Source organism: Heterocephalus glaber, unplaced genomic scaffold, assembly GCF_053883595.1.
Source record: "Heterocephalus glaber isolate CG9 unplaced genomic scaffold, H.glaber_assembly_v1.0 deba00001523, whole genome shotgun sequence".
In the NCBI taxonomy this organism is placed as follows: Eukaryota; Metazoa; Chordata; class Mammalia; order Rodentia; family Bathyergidae; genus Heterocephalus; species Heterocephalus glaber.
The window spans coordinates 25,836,340-25,857,996 of NW_028258327.1; the positions used below are offsets into that span (position 1 = coordinate 25,836,340).

At 39.5% G+C, this 21,657-nt stretch overlaps 2 protein-coding genes across 3 annotated transcripts; one reads left to right on the top strand and one right to left on the bottom strand.

The window, feature by feature from the left end:
- Window positions 1-7,837: 7,837 nt before the first annotated feature.
- LOC110344998 (uncharacterized) lies at window positions 7,838-12,954 on the bottom strand. Its single transcript, XM_087188128.1, has 2 exons — window positions 11,008-12,954; window positions 7,838-8,839 (listed from the first exon to the last, which is right to left on the bottom strand). The coding sequence occupies exon 1, from the start codon at window positions 12,865-12,867 to the stop codon at window positions 12,472-12,474; it is 396 nt and encodes a 131-aa protein (XP_087044254.1). The 5' UTR covers window positions 12,868-12,954; the 3' UTR covers window positions 7,838-8,839; window positions 11,008-12,471.
- Tent5a (terminal nucleotidyltransferase 5A) lies at window positions 12,031-19,215 on the top strand. 2 transcript variants are annotated; one of them, XM_004860294.4, is made up of 3 exons: window positions 12,031-12,192; window positions 12,950-13,508; window positions 14,593-19,215. In XM_004860294.4, coding segments are annotated over exons 1-3 (1,338 nt in total). In that variant the 5' UTR covers window positions 12,031-12,190; the 3' UTR covers window positions 15,370-19,215. The 2 variants fall into 2 exon arrangements, with proteins under 2 accessions (XP_004860351.1, XP_004860350.1); XM_004860293.4 differs by lacking the exon at window positions 12,031-12,192 and adding an exon at window positions 12,589-12,775.
- Window positions 19,216-21,657: the final 2,442 nt, after the last annotated feature.

Sequence of the window (21,657 nt, forward strand, 5' to 3'; positions counted from 1 at the left end):
ATGTCCCATTTTTTATGCATCTGTTGGAAAAAAAAAGGCTGGTTATATGTCATTTTCCTATGGTAATGGTACAATCTTATTTTTACCATGCATAAATTATTTTAAACAATATGTGGGGTACAAATATAAGAATAGTTACAATGAAAAAATATTTTACAGAACTCTGTCTTCTCTTTGTGTCTTTTTGTAGGTGGCTCTTCCATTCCCATGTACTTTAAGGAATATTTACACTGATGAGTCCCCACTTCGAATTTCTGCCTGTACTATTCCCATTTTAGGCCAAGGAGTTTGGCCTAAACTCAGATCACTATGCAGAGTAACAAAATCACTTCAAAGCACAACCTCATGCTTGCATATGGATACTCACACGCACAGAAAACTGAAATGAAATAATGCAAAAATTGTCATATTTTCTACTGTACTTTATTTCATTAATGTTGTTAGTTAAGGTCACTAAAATGACTTCACATTCTGATAGGCTGTGACCGTCCACTTCAAAAAACAGTACTTTACGCCAGCATTATCCTTTGCCCATATATTTGCAATAGCCTATTAGCTGGTCTCCCTTCTGTTTTTCTCTTTGATTCCCTATTTCCATGTAGCAGCAAGAAAGATCTCAAAGGACAAATCATGTCACTCTTCGCTCAGAGCCTTCAGTGGCTTCATAACATAAAACCCAAACTCCTCATCACAACCTACATGATCTGACCTTGGACTTTTCAACCTACTCGCATGCCATCTCTCCTTTCTTCAACATGCTCTGGCAACAGACAGCTTGTTTCAGTTCCTCCAGGACATCAGATTCTTTCCTGCTTGGGTGCAAGTTGCTCCCTCTGTCAGGAACACTCTCCAACTTCTGCTGGTTGGGTGCAGATAATTTTTTAGTTCTTGTCCTATTTTCTTTGCAAAGACATCTTTCTTGACTATGTTGGTTTAAGCAGGTCATTTCTTTTTATTATCTGTTTCACTCTATTGTTGAAATACTTCCCACACTTAGAAAAATGAAGAAAAAACATGGCAGCTAATAAACTTTGCCCAAGCAACAGTCCGGATGAGATGTTGGGCAGAGAACCTACAACAGGATGTAGCAGTCTTTTGAGCCTGGACCAAGTTTGTCTTCAGCTCAAGAAGTTAGACTTTGCAAATGTACCTTTAGATGACATATCTTGCCTGTAAGCACTGCCTTTTCATTTTTGTTTAGTGTTGAATCACATTCATTCTGAAAAATGTAAAAATTTACAACTTTAGTTTGCTAAGAAGAGTAAAGAAAAGGAAAGCTTTGGTTACACATAGGCTGCCAATTTAAAGATTTCTGGGTCACAGAATTAGTGGTGACAGTGATGATCAAAGAGCCAATATCCTACAGAACGGCAGCAGCTGAGGAAAGACTCAGAGGCTGCTGGTAGAGCTAGGTCTCACCAGCTGGGTATTCTTTTTAAGATTTCTTCTTGCTTCAGAACTTAATTAGGTTTTACATGGTGTTCCCATCATTGATCTATCTTTCTTCAGCTTTTAGGGTCTTTCCTGATATGGAGATTACAGTTAACTTCCAGGCTTTGTACCTGGGCGGTATGGTCGAAGGGCCTGAATGCTCCATTGTCTTCAGGGCAAAAAGTTCCTATATCTGCTTCAGCAGTTCCAGATCTACAAGTTGATATTTGTACAACAACTTACCAGCAGTCAGATGGAGGATGAAGATGTAGAATAAACTTTGAGTTCACATGGGGCTGGGAAGCAGCCAAGTTTATCTGAGTGTCAAGGTGAGTGACCGTAGAGAGGACTCCTCAAACCCGAAGTTTGGAAGTCATTTGGATCCAGTGGGCCAGATATGTAGGAGATCCACCTAGTTCTTGGCCTCTACCTCTGTTTTTGTTGACCTCCACTTCTGAACATCATGTTGCACTCCAGTTCCTGCGTAAGTGTTAGATGACGGTGGGTGCCTACAATATGCCTGACATATTCCAAAGCATATTTCCATGCTGTGAAGCATATTTAGCATGCCCTGAGGCATAGTCTAAGGCATATTTACAATTATTCAATACTGTCCAGTTTGCTGTCTCAGCCTGGGCCTCAGTCACAATCTTGTGTTTATCCCTTTTCACCCCTGCACTAGGGAGCATTTCCCAAAAGCCGTAACATGAATGTGTGTGTACTGCAGGCTTTGTTACCAATAGTACCCATTTTAATGGTTTCATACCGTTACTCAAAAAAGATTTGTGATAGCTATTTTATTTTTTCTTCTCTAACTCTCAACTTTGAAGCGTTTATTATGGTCACACGAAATGAAGAATGGGGTGCTTTTAAAAGGGCTAATTGTTATAAGTTCTCATAGGAAGAATCAATTACAAGAATAAGAAAAAATATCCATCCCTAGGATTCCTGCATCCAACCTTCTACTTCATGATTTAGTCACTTCAATTCAGAATAATGCATTCAGCTGTTCCCCTGTCAGCCATTGCCTTTTCCCAAGCAATGAATAATACAGAAGATGTGGCATTAACTAAGGAGGCCTCACCATAGGTTAAAGGAACATGGACAGCTGATCTCTAGTGCCTCTAGACTTTCAGAATAAACCCAGTTTCTTCCTGGAGCTAAGTTGCTTTCAATTATAATTCATTAAAAATAAAATGAAGTGGTTATTTTTGGGCTAGGGTTTGAACTATTACCTAAATCCTGATTGATCTTGGTTTGTGAGGTTATGCAATACCAACCTTTTTCTTTCTTTGATTAAAGAAATATCTTATTTTGGAACGATGTTACGGATAAGAAATACAGAAAACAGAGGGAGTTTATCAGCATTTATGGAATTGTAAAGATTATCTACTGTCAGTAATAGTCACACAAAAAGAGATTTCAATAGACAGAAAACAAGAGGTAATTGCCTGCAAGGGATGATCAACTCACAGATTTGACTATTTCAGGTATTTGGACAGTGTAACATAGACGCTGAGTCAATTTATGTTCTAATTATATTTGATATATTCAACTGAATTGGAATCAAAGTTCAATTTCATACTGCAATTAAATAATTAAAATACACTGTGGGTATTTATTTGCCCAAAATGACAAAAACTAAAAGAAAAAGCAACCAATAACCAACCAAACAAACAAAACATAAAGTGGCTCCGGTACCAAATGAAAGGGAAGTAGATTGGGGCCAGAGATGAAGGGAGCTGAATGGCTGGGTAAGAAGTCCTAGCAAGAGACTTCAAGCTGAAGGCTCTACACATAAGACGATACTCTGCAGTGAGACACCACAACTGTCCACAGGCAATGGGAGAAAGATTTAATTAAATTTTACAAGACAAGTATGGTCAGTGCTCTCAATTAGGTAAGAAAAGCCTTTAATTTTAAGTGGAAGAGTATGGTGATATCTCTTTGAATTTGTGAATGTTGAATTAAATCCCCTGTACAGTGGACCCTTGACTTATGAACTCGATTGGTTCCTGAGGGCTGGTTGTAACTAAATCAATACAGCTGAGATCTGGATGTTTACCGGGGTACAGGCTATAGATAACAAGAGGCAGGTGAATCATCCATTGACCTAATTAACCCTAGTTGTTCATGTCAGGCTGGTCATAACCTGAGGGTCCACTGTATTTCACTATATTACAATGGCCACTAAATGAGATGAAATGTTTCCATTAGGAAGGTTTTTGTGGGAATGAACTGAATTTAAGATTGTAAATGGTGGGTAGATGACCACTAAACATCTTAGATTTCTGAAGAGCCAAAGAGATTTAAGAGTGTCCCTTTGTCCTTATAAGCGTGTTAGTTTTCATACCATCTACTCTGATTTTTGGTTTGGGATATGTAGTCCCTATACTTAAATATCCTAAGAATAAGAATAGAAATCTTAATGCAAATGTAGATATGCTTATTGTAGAATTTAAGTAGTAATAACACCCTTATAAAAGAATTTTTATTTTTTAGTTCCTAGGGATTGAACCTAGTGCCTCACACATTGCTAGGCAAACACTGCCATTGAGCTACATTTTCTAGCCCTGGAAATGGTATGTTTTTTGTTTTATATCCCATGTATGTGAGCCTAACTTGAAATTGATTAGTCATTATGCATCATTTCACTGAAAAGCAGAAGTCGTAGATGCTTCTGAAGTATTCCAGAAACACTGATATAAAAATTATATTTGCAAGAAAATCCTATTAATCATATGTAAGTGGGCCCCAGAAAAAAGAAAACTTTGAGAATGCTTACTGAAACTTTAAAGATGGCCATACTGAAAGTTATCCTCTTTAAGGAAAAAAGAGAATTTTTATTAGAGTTTCACATAACACATTTAGGTAATTCAGATTACTTTCTAGGTGATTTTATAGGTTACCATAGTGACTATATCTTAAGGATTTATAAAAGGTAGATGTATTGCAGTGGCTGAATGGCACAGGCTGATTCAATAACATTTGTCTGTATTAACAGGGAATGAGAAAGATGTATAAAGGAACATATAGTTTAGGGGGAAAATGAGGGAAGATATATGTGTTCACACATATATTATCCTCCTGATATGGCTGTATTGCCCAGAACCTCCATCCTCAACTCCAGCTCACAGGTAGGGGTTGTGAACTATGAAAGGAGCCAAAGACTTGGGCAATTCATGTTTTAGTGCAGTATAAAATGCAGTTTTTAATGCCTTTAATGTTAATTTGATCAACACAGACATTCAAAATGTATAATGCAAGCTCTACAGTAAATGTATTGATCAAATTTGTCTTTAATTAAATTTAGAAAACAAACTAAAATCTCCATTTTGCTATATTAAAAACAAGAAATTTAACCAGACAACTGGCTGTTAAATGTCATATAGATAAAACATTTAAATAATTAGTTTGGTTTTCAATTTTTTAATTTCAATATTTGCTATCTTTAGACACAAAGTGGATTAAGAATTAGTCATAACTCAATTTCTTTGAGTTAGGAAAAAAATGTGACTCAAAATAATGACCTATCCAATGTGCAAAAGGATTATTACTTTCCTGTCAGAAATAATGTTACGTCATCTCTGTACTGAGTCTAGAGTTGTAATATATAAAATGAAATACCTCACAATATACTACATAAATATAATTACAGTGTAATATGTTCTAGTAGAAGTTAAAGTAATTATTCTTAATGTTATCTCTTTTTGTTTTTCTTATAGAAGTATTTCATCCTCTTAATGTTCTTTTTGATTACTGGTTTTATTTTAAAAACACTGAAGTAAAAATGTAGTACTCTGAGCAGAGAATGGACTCAATTTTCACATTTCCAAGGCTTAGTAGTGAACAAGATACAGTACCTCTCTCATGTTTGAGTACTTTAATTTTCTCAACAAGTCCCATATTCCATGGAACACAGATAATGTTGAAAGACATTGTAGGAGTGGAAGACATTAATAGAGAAGACCTGAAAAGTGTTATATACATGTGCCAACTCCCCACAAGGAATGTAATCATTATATATTATACACATGTATTAATAAAAAATGAAGACTGAAAAAAAAACCTGAAAAAATAAGAAATTGAAGCATTTCTTTTTTTTAACCCACAGCAAAGCCATCCACTTCTGGTCTCTGTGAGGGTGCTCAACCACTGTCCACAAAGAATTCACAAGTAGAAAGTGGGATGTGACTGGCAAGTTTTGCAATACAAATTTGAGGTATTTTAGAAATCAGAGAAAAACTGCAGACCAAAGAATCCCTAGCGTAATATTTTTTTCTTTTCTAATATTCCAATAAAGCTTTTTGTTAAGAAAAATTAAGACTGCCACTTGTTTTATGCTAACCAATCATGCACTTTCTTAAGGAATAAGAAATTTCAAAATCTGAAGAATAGTTTTTCTATTGCCTTTCAAAGGTATCTTACTGGTCTGAATTTTGGATGTTCAGCCTTCTTAACCATGTGTCAGTTCAAACTTTCTTTTAATCACCAATGCCCCTGTTAAGAGTTCAGAGTTTTACTAGCAACTGATCTCTTTCTAGTCTGAAGCTCCTACAGTTCAGATATCAATAACTTTTATAGTTTTCTCCTCTATACCTTCTCAATGGCTGCTTAATTCACCAGCATTCTGAAGCTTTCCTTTTTGGTAAAAAGTTGAATTTCTTTCATACGATATTGCTAGAATAAATTCCAGTGTCTTATTTTAACACCCTGTAGCCATTTCTATACTCACAGGATTTTTAAGGTGGTCAAATTTACCTTCTCAGAGTCTTGTTTGTAGGGGAAGAAATAAAAATGTTGATCATTTTAACAGCTTCAAGAAAAATCTTTAAATCTTATTTTTGTGTTGTATAAATTCTAGATTTAGTATATGAAAATCATGCTTCCTAAATGGTTGGTAGGGTTCAGATATGTTTAGAATATGTGCTCCAAATGTTCAAGTGCTGGAAGCTTCAGTGAGGTGTTATTCAGGTGGTAGAATTTTTAAGAGGTGGAGTATAGTGGAAGCCACAGGAGCATTTATATTAATGCTAGTCTCACAGGGTAATTCTATTCCCTTGAGAGTGACTTCTTATGAAAAGAGCAAGCCTAGCCCTTCAATCTTTCTTCCTTTCTGGCCAGGTTATCTCTTCTGCGGGCACTCCTGGGACCATGACGTAATATGCCATTTTGCAACACGGGCAAGGGGGCCCTCATCAGAGGTCAAACAGATGCAGCCACTAGGTCTTGGAATTTAAGCCTCCAAAACTGTGAGCTAAATAAACTTCTTTTTCTATATAAAATAGCAACAGGAAACAGACAGCTAACAAACTGGCTATCATTTAAAAATATATCTTTGAAATGTTAAATGTTCATGTAAAAGACATCAACTATCAGTGGCCAACATTTGTACCAACAAAGCAATAAAGTAAGAATTGGCTGAAAATACATCAAGATGACCTTGACAGACCTACAGAACTTATTTTTCCCAAGGCACACAAACATTTTGGGCCAAATCCCTTCTGGAAAAGAGGAATAATTAATTATATTCTCCCCTCCTACTTCTTACAAATCCTCAAAAACTCCATAAAGTAAATGTCATTTTCTTCAGAGCAGCTGTACATTTTCCAGCACAACTATAAAAGGGAAAAATTGTAATAAAACATTATTATTTACTTATTCACATTTGGTGGTTTAAAAATATACAGAATGTGTATTCCTGGTTTATACTTTGTCAAATAAATGTAACTTTTGCACACCTCCTTTGTTTCATATAAGGAAAACAGTCTGGTCCGCGGGAATTGGGACACCGAAACAGCAAGTATTTCACTGAGACTGACATGTCAAAACAGGAAGAACTTCTGACATAATCAGCACTAATAACAGTATAAGGAAATATTAGCTAATCTTTCTGATGAAGAATTTTATTAAAGGAAAATTCATATTGAGTGTAAGTGTGATGATGCAGGTTTGACCACCAACTATTGCCAAAATACTGAATTTCCTTATCTCATTGATCTGTAACCTTGGAGTTATTTTATGTGGTAATATACTGCAAATAAACCATAAAAACAGTATCTTAGAAAATTACACTTAATAAGATGGTCAACAGTAGTGATATTTATAAGCTATTGGCAGGTTGGAATACAGCCCACGTAAGGACCTTCTGTGTAGCAAAAGGATTCTTCAAATCTAGCTATTTGTTACCAATCATGTAAATCCACTCACACAGATATAAGACTGAATAGTGTGATTAACAGAAAAGTTGCTGGGCCATGAGAGCAAATGAGTAACTCTAGCTTGCCCATAACTAGCTATACAGACATGGCGAAAATCTGCTGGCTTTCCTTCATCTACAAAATTCAAACTGCACACTGGTCAGAATAGTTTTGAGGATAAAATAAGACAACACAGAGAAAAGGGGTTATAAAATTTAAGATTAGAAAATTTAATTTTTTGATTACTAGTAACATTGTTATTATATTATTTTCGGACTAACCTATAAGTTGTATGACCTAGTATACTGTTGGTCTTTTATAGGCGGTAAAGAAGCATTTATTTCCCTGAAGAAACATGTGAAGAATCATTTGAAAAGCACCATTTCCCTCAAAAACTTAGTCTCCCAAATGAATTTTGACTTTTTACATGAAACACTCTGATCAGGTGCTACTCAACTAACACTAACTGGACAGCAGGGAGACCTTCAACTGACTGTGAAATGAATTCTATTCTGTGTGCATGCATGGAAAAGGATGCTGTCCCACAGTGGTTTCAGAGATAACTGGGAGTTGCCCTACAAAGGAAGCTAACAAGGGGGAGGGGGGTGGGATAGGGCTCATTTCTTATAGTGCCACTGGTCTGCCTGCACACCATGGTGCTTCTACAGGATCATTTTGCTTTTGTGGATAGGATCAAAGGGTAGAAGCAGTGGAAGGTGGAAAATCAATGGAGAGTGTATAAGCTGGTGTCGAAAAAGACCAAGCCAGGACATGATTATGAGAGATACTGGCAGAGAGCTATGAGAGAAGGAAGTAATAAGTTTGAACAGCAGTTCTATGAACTCCTCTCTCTCCATGTGGTATGAGCTTTGGAAAATAATTTCATATTTGTTTATTTCCTATCTACTCTGTTAGACCACTTTTGAGAAGACAGGAAACAGAGGAAAGAAGGGGAAATGGCACCACTACTAGTGTAATTGGGCTAGTCTTCAAATCCTCCACTGTTTCCCTGTGAGTAAGTTTCTTATAAATGAGAAACCTCCATGAAGCTGTTAGCTTGCTACCTCTCCAATGCTGCAGAGGACATTCCTGGCTGGAGAACTCTCCCATCAGCCTAATCAGGTCATTCTGCATTTTAGCCCTAAGCAGTTGCTTCAGGATGAAACACATTGGTCCCCATAGTTACATCCAATTCTGAACATCCAGACCTGGAAAGAAAGAGAGAGCAGTGCCAATTCAACTTTAAATTTCAAGAGAAGACAGGGAGAGGGCCAAGTCCTAGAATTTAAGGGACTCCCAGAACATAAGGAAGTCACACTTAATCTGATTCAATGTTCTGCCCCTTCTCATAGTAACTTAACCTTCTTGTGCCCTTTCTCCTATCTGGGAAATGGGGATATAATATGAAAAACTCTGGTTTTAAAGAAAGTTTAAAAGAAATAATGTATCTAAAATATTCAGAGTACACTGCCTAGCACATAAATTCAATAATGGAAATTATTAAGGTCAAGATTGAATCTTTCCTACTGTACTAAGTTCAGATTGTTAGTGTAACTTATGTGTCAAGATCGACTAATTCCAAGTGTTTTATTCCCTCTAAAATAAGGCTTTCCTTTAAAAATTTCAGATAAAGATATTTTGCTCACTCAGAATGCAATCTACTGTCCATGTTTAGTTTTGGTGTGAACTTAACTTTATCAACTCACAGCATTATATTGGCATAGGTCTATTTTTCTTTTTAATTGGGAAAAGTAAATTGCTTATCAAATAGGTTTGGAACCTAAAGCCTCCTAACCCCTCTCTCCAAATCCATCTAAATTTAATCCACAAGTAACTATGTTGAGAAACATCTTAGCTCTAAATGTTTGGAAAGGGTAGAATTTCTCATTTGGTAATTATTTTGTTATCTAGAAAAAAGTAAATTAATGCTTATAACTGTAAAACTTGCAATTTAGTGTAAGGATGAATACATTTTCTCAGAATGTAAATATTATCTTAGTTTGAAGATAGAAGAACAATGAACAACATATGCTTTCATTCAACACTATCTACCAAGTGGTAACTATGCACTAAACACACATTAATCCAAAGATTAAATTGCCCATTAAGACACTGCCAAAATTAAGATATTCCCCATGTTCTATCTCAGGAGGCAGTTGGAGTCTAGATTATGGCTGGAACAGGGAATGCTTTCTTTAAAGTGTAAGGAAATATCAGCCACAAAGCAGTGGCAGCTAGCAGGAAATGGGTTGTTGTCCCATGGTCACTGGGACTCATCTTTTCCCAGCACAGGGCATCACACCATAGACCCTTTACATCTAGCTTCATTTTCTGATTTCACTTTTCAGCTGAGCACTCTATTCTTGGGAGGAGCTAGACAAAGAAAGTAGCCTCTGCTTGAGAAGGAGTCCTCACTTAAAGAACCAGGCTGCAGTGGCTGATGGTGGACTGCAAACTGTCGCTGAGCAAGGGTCAAGATCACTAAGAAGCTTCTAATAAATGGCAGACTCCTCAGCCCCACAGAAAAAAAATCTGAGTATGCACAGGTGCTCACCAGTTCAGAGACTCAGTTTTGTATTTTCATTTTTTGAGGAAAGGTTAAAATAAACTACATTATGACAGTGGGGCTAAATCCTTGCTTTTGTTTTATTTTTTGGTGCTATGTATCTAATGTATGACCAAACCCTTCGGCCTTGTTTTAAGAAGGCAAAGAATTCATATCAGCCTTTAAAGGAAATATTTTAAAAATCTTTCTTTCAGAAAACCTTTCTGCTATTTGTGCTTACCATGATTTTCAATGAGAAGATGCCACTTCAGCCACACATACTATTCCTGGCAATGAAAACTAAATAACATTCAGTCAAATGAATTGTGCTCAGACCTGAACTCTGGTTTTATCAGTTATAAAGCATGGGCTAGTCTCTTGGTTCTTCTGCTTCTGAATCATTATGAATGGGATACCTTTTTTTAAAATTTAAGGTCAAATGAGGTGTTCGGTATAGTCTTCAGCAGAGTAAGGACCAAAAGGGCTCAATAAGTTTTTGAAAGCTTCACAAATGTACTACCAATCTCATTTCATAACAAGAGAGACTACAAATCCTATCTCAAAATTCTCCAATTCTTTCATACTCTTCCCTGTATGGATAATGACTTTCTCCAATTTTCCCCAACTACTTAAGGAACGTTCATTTTTGCAAGATTCAGTGTAAATGACACTGATCTTCCGGATTTCTGTTACCACATTGTAGCTAACCCACCACCCGTGTTGGAATATAATTCTCTCCTAACAGAAGCAAATGAACCATAATTATGTACTGGTGTATTATGCTCACTAGACTAGAGGAAATGTAGACATTCTTAAACCCACAGCGCTTACCTTGGTTCCTGGCACATACCCCCCCACATACACACAATACACTCGAGTAGAAAGTCTTCCTGTGTGGATGGCTGGACAGAGGAATACATGGATGTGCTCGGAAGGAGGTGGTGGGTTTACAAGATCCGTGTAGACATGCGTCACATGTGTACCCCCTCACTTTAGGCTTTGTGCTAGGGGACAGGGTCTTAGGTTCTAGGGTCCAGTCTGGTTTCCGGGTTTAGAACACAGTTCCGTGGGGCACCGGCAGGGGGCGGCGTAGCTACGCAGCCGGACGCGCTGAGGGTGACACCCCCGCGGGCCACCCTCACCCCAGAGCCGCGCGGCTCTAGAAACCATGTGAAGCGGCCCCGGCTTACAGTGGAGGACCCTCCCCCAGGTTGGCGGCCAAGGCTGCGCGGGTCTTTGGCCGAGGGCGGCTTCCGTTTTCCGGCATTTTCACCTCAGGCTACCGCAGCCTCCACCTCAAGGAAAAGCTGTTATGGATTAGTTTGGAAAGAGGCAGTGAGCGGCCGAACAGATGTCAAGAGAAGGCGGGGCGCTTTCTAGCAAACCTGGGGTGCGAGCGCGAGGGGGCAGAACCGTGACAATTCTAGAGCTCTGCGCGAGCGACCTAAGCTGGAGAGGAGTTACTCTTTATATCCTTTAGGCTCCTGCTTTTAGGGTGCGTGGGAACATCCCACTGCAATTTTTATCCACCTGAAAAAGGCAAACCTTCACGGGCAGCGAGGAACGTGCGCCTCCTCCGCGCTCTTCCTGGGGCCGCGGGCGGGCCTTGGGCGCGCTCCGGGCTCGGCCTCGCGATTGGCTGCGCGCCCGGGCGTCACCGCGAGGACGCGCGCCTGCCCCACCGCGCTCCCGACCACTCCCGCGGCTCGCGCGCTGCGGACGGAAGCTGACCCCACGTCGCCTAGGGCTCGCCCTGAGTTCCTCAGAGCTTCCCGAGGTTTCCGGAAACGAAACTCGGCGATCTGCAAGCCCTTCCCTGGCTTACGGGACCCAGTAGGCGTAGTCGAGTGGACTCAGGAGGCCACACTCGGAGCGGCTCATTAATGGAGCACAGTCTAGCTAGTCAGGGACACTGTGTGAAGGGAGGTCGCGGGGACCCTCCGGAGCCCTACCTCTCGCTGTCACGACGCGCCGAACCTGGCGAGAGTTTTATGCTTAGGAAGTTTTTGCAGTTATGTGAGTGTATTCCTGACTCCTGGGGCACTGGAGGTATCTTCTCTTTGGGGAAAAGGGGGCGTTGGGGCGTACCCCCCTGCAGCGAACCCTGACCACAGCGTTCCGGCCTCCGACGCTCAGCGCTCTCCCAGGCCGACAGAGCTCAGGGCGCCCGCGGGCGGAGGCGGGGCCGGCCCCCTATGCAGATGAAGAGGGCGTGGCCAGAGCTACGCTCCGGGCCCCGGAAGCCCGCTATAAAAAAAGTACTGAAGATACTTCCCCACCTCAATTGCTAAAGCTTCAGACACGTGAGCGAGTGCGGGTCACGGGCACCAGAAGTCGCCACCTCCGGGACCACCGCAGCCGGGGAGGCAGGGGAGGCAGGGGCGCGGGCGGGGGCGTGGGGCTGAGTGTCAACGCCGGCCGCCGAGGTCTGGGAAAGACGAAGTCGCTGGAGCCTTTGCAGGGAGCGCACTCGCAGCTCTTGGAAGTGTTGTCGCCTCGCGTTTGGTCTCTCGCTTTGCTCCTAGAAGGGGCGGCTGCCTCCAGGTGACACAGACGGGACTCTCCCTTGCGCTTTCCAGATGCATCCGAGATACTTTTGGTGCGGGGCTGTCCTGCGGGGCGCGGCGCGCGGCTGGGGCCAGCGGGGGGAGGGGAGGGAGCCTCTCCGAGGAGCCCCGGGGCAGGGGTCATCCGGGGAGGGGGCACGCTGTCCCCTGCGCAGCCCTCGCCGCTGCGCGTCCTCACGCGCGCCTTTCCTCTTCTTTTCTTTTAGGACTGACCAAGGCCAAGTGGCGCTCGGCGGGCACTACATGGCAGAGGGCGAAGTGTACTTAGCTATGGCCGAGGACGAGCTGTCTGGAGGCCCCTACGTCCCCCTGGGCAGCGACTTCAGCAGCGGCGATTTTGGCGGCGGTGGCAGCTTAGGCGGGCACTGCTTGGACTACTGCGAAAGCTCCACCGCGCACTGCAACGTGCTGAACTGGGAGCAAGTGCAGCGACTGGACGGCATCCTGAGCGATACTATCCCGATCCACGGGCGCGGCAACTTCCCCACGTTGGAGCTGCAGCCCAGCCTCATAGTCAAGGTAGTGCGGCGGCGTCTGGCTGAGAAGCGCATCGGCGTCCGCGACGTGCGCCTCAATGGCTCGGCCGCTAGTCACGTCCTGCACCAGGACAGCGGCCTGGGCTACAAAGACCTGGACCTCATCTTCTGCGCGGACCTGCGCGGGGAAGAAGAGTTTCAGACTGTGAAGGACGTCGTGCTGGACTGCCTGTTGGACTTCTTACCCGAAGGAGTGAACAAGGAGAAGATTACACCACTCACGCTCAAGGTAAAGCCTCTAGGAGGGACAGGTTAGGTAGCGGGCGGGTGCAAGGGGCAGCGGTCAGAGGCACAGGGCCAACGTCAGTGCTGCGAATATGCTGCCGCCATTGGCTTGGGAGCGCTTCTTTTCTTTTTGTTTTTCCTCAATGAGTAATCTGAGGTGCGTGTGGAGGATATGGAGTTTTAGTTTACTTAGAGCTTCAGCGCCACAACTCTTCTTCAGCTTCCTCTTCTGCCCTCCCTTCTCTTCCTTCCCCTTATGGTTTAACTCTTGGCTTTCCTTGCTGGAATCTTGTCCAGAGTAGATTCTTATAGGTGGAAGAATAAAATGATATAAATAATTTTTTGGAGTCACTTTATGATCTAATCTTTGGGAAAATAGCAGCCTGAAGCAGAACTGAGTCAATGGATTTTTTTATTGTATTGGAAAATGTGAATAGATTTCATAGCTGCTTTCAGCTGACTCCCTGTGTTAAATATATATTTGGTGGTTCTCTGTGTTGGTTCACATGTTAAGGGTATAGTGGTAATATCCCCTCCCCTGCACCCACACAAGTTTGTCACGTGAGGTATATAATTAGTAAAATTGAAGGCAATCCAGTTTATACTTTATTATAAACTGTGGAGCTATAGAATGTCCCTGGAGAGACACATCAGATACTGATAACATTGTTTACCTTAGGGGGAGGTAGATTGGGTGGCTGAAGATAAGGCCGAGAGGAAGACTAACTCAACACTGTATGTTCTAGGGTGTCTTGAATATTGTGTGGATATTGTTGTGCTTTTTAGACCATTTTTAAAAAAAAATACATTTCAAAAATCAGACATGACAACAGAGTCTCTTAGTATGCTGCTTCGTCTGCCAAAACCCTCAAACTATTACTTCTAGTTTCTTTCCCTGACAGCAAAACTACTTGTTAAATGTATTTTTTTGGTTCTGTTTTCAGAAGACTGTTTAAACTTGTAGGTAGTGTTTTGCTGAAACTTGACAAAACAAAAGGGAAATGAAATAATTCTCAGCTCTAAAGAAGATGTATTTATTTACTATTTTTTCTAGGTTTGCTCATTTTATTTTATCTTTTAAATTGTAGGAAGCTTATGTGCAGAAAATGGTTAAAGTGTGCAATGACTCTGACCGGTGGAGTCTTATATCTCTGTCAAACAACAGTGGCAAAAATGTGGAACTGAAATTTGTGGATTCCCTCCGGAGGCAGTTTGAATTCAGTGTAGATTCTTTTCAAATCAAATTAGACTCTCTTCTTCTCTTTTACGAATGTTCAGAGAACCCAATGACTGAGACATTTCACCCCACAATAATTGGTGAGAGCGTCTATGGCAATTTCCATGAAGCCTTTGATCACCTTTGTAACAAGATCATTGCCACCAGGAACCCAGAGGAAATCAGAGGGGGAGGCCTGCTTAAGTACTGCAACCTCTTAGTGAGGGGCTTTAGGCCAGCCTCTGATGAGATCAAGACTCTCCAGAGGTATATGTGTTCCAGGTTTTTCATCGATTTTTCAGACATTGGAGAGCAGCAGAGAAAACTGGAGTCCTATTTGCAGAACCACTTCGTGGGATTGGAAGACCGCAAGTATGATTATCTCATGACCTTACACGGAGTGGTGAATGAGAGCACAGTGTGCCTGATGGGACATGAAAGAAGACAGACTTTAAACCTTATCACCATGCTGGCGATCCGGGTGCTAGCTGACCAGAATGTCATCCCTAATGTGGCTAATGTCACATGTTATTACCAACCAGCTCCCTATGTAGCAGATGCTAACTTTAGCAATTACTACATTGCACAAGTTCAGCCAGTATTCACATGCCAGCAGCAGACATACTCGACTTGGCTACCCTGCAATTAACAATCATTTAAAAATGTCCTGTCGGGAAGCCATTTCAGACAAAAATAGGAAAAAAAGAAAAAAGAAGTAACACAGCCCTAATTAGGGATGTGTTTTGTGCAATGATGATATGCCCCTGGTTTTAAGCTTGGCAAAGCTTATGGATCTTTTCATTGGTATGGGAGCATGATCTATAAATCATCACCCTCTTTAACTCCTCTCCCCTTATCCTCCTCAATTGGATTCTACCTTGAAACAAGAGACCTGTCATTTAAAGCAACCAGGTTCTCTTAAAATGAGGAAAAAATGGTTCATGACAATATGGGTTTGCAGTAACTGCTCCCATAGCTTTGCCGTGGTGGGGAAAAATGGTTGAAAAACTTAAGGTGGATTCACAAAAAGGAAAATACAGAGGAAAAAAGTCTTAGCCCACCTTGTTTATCAGTTCAGGATTTCAAATATTAACAATACAGGAAGAAGGGGAATTCCAACATCGGAATTACTATCTGAGGCCTGTAGCAAGTGCTTTTCTGTAGAAAGATCTTGTGGGGCTAACAGAAACAGCTTGCTCCGAATGAACAGTAGTAGATTGGTGAAGTTCTCATAACAAACAGCAGAACTTGTGATGACACAATCCATTAATTCCAGCTGCGTAGAATAGCTCGCATTTTTTAAAATGTAAAATGCAAGCAAAAACAGCTGTAGTGAAGAAAATATGCTCAAGGACCAAAGATTTAACATGAAAATACCCAAGTACAGAGATACAGAATATAGTTATTATATTTGTTACACTCCAGTATACATTAAAGTGCCTGTTGCTTTCTGAAAATTTGAAGTGGAAAAATTATTTTATGGTTTAATAATAATTTTATTTCATCAGGGACTCAGAAGAAAATAAAACAACATATAAGCTTGTGAATGGTGTAGGAAGTGCCCTATTTTTTCTTGGCAAATACCTGCATAAAGTTGACATTGTTGGTGTGATGTTATAGGTACATGTGTGTACTATGTGTGCATATGCATACATGTTGTATGTGTATACACACTACATTGATGTAAAACAATGTATCAAATAGGAAATGTTTAAATACTGTGTGCTTTTATGTTTAGGATTACATGAAACGTGGCATATTGCAATGACGAATTGAAACCCACATCTAAAAAAATTAAAGCAAACAAAAGGGGGGAAACAAGTAATATATTTGATAAGAAGAGCAGAGATTATAGATTTTTTGGTGAGGTTTTGAGTTTTTTTGTTTGTTTTATTTTTGTGAGCCAGAGAAACCCACAAATGGCAGAATGTTTGGCAGAACTTATTTTTTTTAAATATTTGAACTGCCATCTTGACAGTTTGAGCCCAGTTTTTTCTTTTTTAAATAACTGCATGCCTCTATGGTATGTAATCTTGTGGATCATGAATCAATGGTAGGCTGCCTAAATTTCTAACTGCTAAAAATAATTTCTGGTGATCTGAACACTACTTATAAATATTTAATGAATTTTTAAATGAATGCATTCTGCATTTGAGGACCACTAGAATTTAGTAAATGTGAAATGACCCTTTTTAAAGAGTATTTGCACAATTGCATAAAGTTTATATATGAGATATGTATTATATATAACATTTTATAGATTTATGCCAGTATGAAACATCTTTGATCTGGTTGTCTAACTGCATTTAAATATTTAGTACTGTATTTTAAATTTAATCACTTTGCAATAAATCAAACCCAACTTTATTTTCTCTTTTCCAAGAGACCAGTTATACCCTTGTGAAATGAACTAGCATTACTATTTTAGTTTGATGACAGCTAATCCTAAAACCACCTCATTTCCCACCCTTCTAGATACTGGTCTCTGAAAATGCATTTGTTAAAACTAACAGATAAAAACCACATGATCCCCACCAACACTATTGGAAGACTGCCTACTATAATAATTTTCCTGAAGACCCAACCAGAAAAAATTTGTCAGGAAAGAGGGACCAGGGAAGAAGATAGCATTCTCCTTTTGGCAGAGTAATATGTCTGCTATCTGGGCATCTTTCAGATGTTAAATACTACATTAATCTAGGTTAATCTTTCTGGATATCTTTTTTGCATCTTTCTTTGAAGCCTTAAGGGGAACCTGATTGGTTTGCTGTAGCAGCTTCCTGGTGAATTCTGTCAGAGCTGTCACAGCCCTGGCACTGCCACTCACTGTTTTCGAGGGAACTCTTCTACTCTCATGTTGGCTCAATCTCCCTCACCCCAACCCTGGGTTTGAAAAATTAATTGCAAAGTCCTAGGAAACATTATTCAACTTGAGAATAAGCCTGGTACTCATCTTTCAGAAACCAGAGCTCTGCCTGCTTGGTTATTTGAAAGTTTTCTAAAAGAAAACTAAAGGAATGCTGAAGAACAGAGGAGCAGCTGGTGATCTGCTTTCTTCTTATCCTAACTCTACAAATGAGTTGTCTACTATTTTAAAGAGTGGAGGTGTGTGGCTCTTCTATAGCAGCAACCTGATGTTAATTTATGACACAGGTTTTTGTTTGAAGGAGCCTTATTTGAAAATATATTTTTCATTTATTGTCTAAAATATTTATATTCTTTTCTTGCTTACTTCAGGGTTGGTAGCTTAGTTGATACCTGGCATTCAGTTAAAACAGGCTATACTAGACAACTTTCAGCATTTACTTTGAGACTTACATAATTTATTTCTAGTTTGTGTGTACTATAGTCCTGTGCATACATAGTTGAACGTGCAGTGTGATATATGTCTCTGTGGATGTGTGGCCTAAAAATCTGAATGTCTGGTGAGAGAGCTGTGTGTATAAGTCAGAAAAGAACAGTTCTCAACTCCTGATTAGTGCCTGTGATTTGTTTGCTTTTGTGTTTATCTGGCCTAGTGTGCTATTCCTTTGAAATAGGAAGAAGTCTTTTTCTTCTGGAAGATCTTCTTACCTGTCCAGTCTGGCATGTCAGAGAACACTTAGCTTGTAACAATGCCCTCTGAAAAAAGTTTACTTCATCTGCAGTAAATCCAGCTGCTTCAACAACTCCTACACCAGGATGGACTTTTCCTTTGCAGAAATGGGTTCAAGAATATGCTCACTTTGATATTGGGTGGGCTGTTTCAATGTGGGCCCAAAATAGTCAAGAATGGAAGAGTTTCTGTACTGCAAGCCAAGAAGGAAATGAAATAAGTGAACATACTATTTGTACCACCCCTTTCTGTTTGCTTATTGTTGGTTGTTTTACTGTGCATAAGATTGTTTTCAATGTAATGCTTGTTAAATAAATATTGTGAACTATTTTATAAATGAAATGTATTATGTTGAAAGCTGTCAGAAGCTGTCAAAAATAAGCTTTTTTTGTTGAAGTTGAAGTGTGTTAGATGAAACCAAAAAGTAAAAAATAAGTGACTTCATATATAGTACCTATTGAATATAATCTTTCTTTAAGATTTCTTTTAGCATAGCCTTTTCAGTGCTAAGAAAGACTGTATCTAATATTTTGTTATAATACTGGCTTGCTAACAAAGTAAATGGTAAAAGTACAAAGTGGGAAGGTGTCAAGATAACTGGGAAGACTTGCTGCAAAACTGCAGAATGGAGACTGCCTGTTGGCTGTCTCTCTCTCCCTCCTCTCTACATCAATTGCCTACTCTGAGGCATCCTACTATGGCAAGCTGCACGTTGGGGCACTCTTTTGGAATATTTTGACTGTAGTGTGTCACAGGCAGAAAAGGAGTTGATTGAAAATGGACTCTTGAAAACTGACAAGTTTGAATCAGTGCTAGAGGGAACAGATTGTGAATTTTGTTTACAGCATCCAATATTTGGATTTTTTTTGTAAATAAAAAGAAGTTATTTTTTTCTATGGATTTGTGTCTGCTGTCTTTGGTGTTTTGCCCTGGCCAAAGATAATATCTTCTGAATCCCAAATATCCATTAGGAAGCAGATGGCAGGCCATGGAGAAGACCAGCCTTCAGAAACAATCTGAATGGAGCACAGAAATGAACAGGTCGGGCTTCTAGCTACCCATCTCTGAATGACTCATTGAGCATCAAAATCTAACTCATAGTTGCCAAACTTTTGTGCATGAGTTTAGCAGTGTTAAGTAACAGAAGACAGAGCTGTTTTTCAGTATCAGTAGAGACCCATGACTGTACTTCAAGGCTCTAGGAGCTCTGAATAGGCTTTAGATTTCATGAGTAACCCAAACACTGTGATTCCCTCATCACTGATTACATATTATTACTTCTTTGAAGTGCTGTCAGGTTACTCAGTGTTTAATTTGGGTGAAATGAGTATTTGTAGCCAGGAATTGGAAAGGGAAGTAGAGAGAGGGAAGAACAATCCAAGGATATAGTACATTGAACTGTGTGTGTGTGTGTGCTTGATACTAAGATGTCACCCTTTTGGCTAGCATTTAGTACAGTCTCACTTGTTTAAATTGCTATGGGATATACATTATCTGTTAATTACCATTTGTGTATTTCTGAAAACTAGTAATATAAGAATTGGGGAAATCTTAGGCTACTATAGGACATACTTGTGGTTTTAAAACCATTTAAACCCTTGTTGCTTTGAATGCATGTTTGACATTACCTCTATGAAAGAGCCTTTAAAGGCCAGTTTCCTTCGCACATCATAAATAAGGTAGTTATTTGGTTTGATAATGGTAAGTGTGTGTCATTCTCTTTTTTGTTTCAGTCTTTCCATTCTAAAACCAGTCTCACTTGTCTTTGGTCATAACATAACTTTTTAATCAAAGATTGAATAAAGTTGGTGTATATTAAATTTTCCTAGACTCGGATACACCCTGCCATTTCTAATGAATTACCAGGCTGCACCCAACTAAGCCTAGAGAAGAGTAATCCACCCTTTCTTTGCTTAGGAACCTCGTTTCCTAAGCCTTTGAATAAGACAAACAAATGTTAGTACCCAAAAATAAAACCACAAAGGGAATTAAAATCAGAGCTTTTAAATAAGTACAATATATTTATAAATTGTTATACCATAACATCGTTAAATTTTGGAAATGTTAAAACGATAAAATACTTCTGGCATTAAAATGCAATTTCCTCCTTACTACCATGTTTGAAGTCAATGATCCTTCAGTCAACTGGCAAATATATTCAGGCAGGAGAGGGGCAAGGAAAGTGGTTAAGATCATAGTGGCTTTCACTTAGCGGGACCTAGATCTTCCTTTCTAATGCCATACTCATAAAAGGAACCAGAGTTCCTTAGAGAAGTAGCCATATGTAAATCTAACACCAGAGAAGGAAACATACAAGAAGAACCAGAAACCTCTTATAGTTTTGGAAAGCAAGGGTATATAAAAAAAAAAAAGATAAAACTGCAAGGATGGGGAGGAGGGACACAGGAATAAACTGAAAAAGTTCTTTTGGACAAACCAGAAACAACTTGAGCAACAAAATAAATACTTGGCATTAGACTACAACCCAAAGTATAAAATATTCACACATCAACAAATGATATCAACAAATAACTGAGTATATAAGTAAAGTGAAGAGGCAAATTTTCTGTATGGAATTCCAAATAATCTGTGTAGATACTGCCTCTTCAAGGAGCAAAGATTAACTCCTGACTTCATAAGTGTGAACTACACATAGTGAGATCTTTGCAAAGAGCTCAATACCTGAACAGGAAAAGGAAGAAGAGTAATGCACCGCTGCAGAAAACTGATCAGCACTACCTAAACCAGGTGATCCAAGGTCAACATAAAGAGTGTTAACTCATGATGATAGCATGTAACTTTGTGTGGTGTGATGAGAATGGCACTTGACACAAATTTAAATGGGAATTCTATAACCTGTCAACCAGTATTCCTTAAATCACCAAAACAAGGAAGTCTGAAAACTTTCATAGCTAGGAAGAGCCTAAGAAACTGACAAAATGTAATGTATTCTGGATGAAAATTCTAGAAGAGAAAAGGACATTGGATAAAACCTAAGGAAATCTGAATGAAGTATTATTGCGATAATAATTTGTCAGTTTTTTTTATTAGTTGTGGTAAATGTACCATACTAATGTAGGATGTCAATAAGAGGAGAAACTATATGTGAGTTGTATTGGGATTCTTTGTATATCTTCATAGTTTTTCTGTAAATCTAAAACTACTCTCAGAAGTTTATTAAAAATGAAGACTGAGTTATCCTGCCATGTTACTTCCAGGCAATGACTCTATTTGTAAAAATAATAGTGATTTTTATTTTTTAATACCCTTATAGTTAAAAGTATTAGGAGATCTTGTGAAGTAGTGAAAGTGAAATGATGTTGTTTACTCAGAAGTTTTAGA

Excerpts from the sequence above, each read along its gene's own strand:
- Tent5a (XM_004860293.4), top strand. The coding sequence starts at position 12,756 with ATGCATCCGAGATACTTTTG. Across the intron at positions 12,776-12,949 it reads ATGCATCCGAGATACTTTTG|GACTGACCAAGGCCAAGTGG; the intron begins GTGCGGGGCTGT and ends CTTTTCTTTTAG. Across the intron at positions 13,509-14,592 it reads TTACACCACTCACGCTCAAG|GAAGCTTATGTGCAGAAAAT; the intron begins GTAAAGCCTCTA and ends TTTAAATTGTAG.
- LOC110344998 (XM_087188128.1), bottom strand. The coding sequence starts at position 12,867 with ATGACCCCTGCCCCGGGGCTCCTCGGAGAGGCTCCCTCCCCTCCCCCC.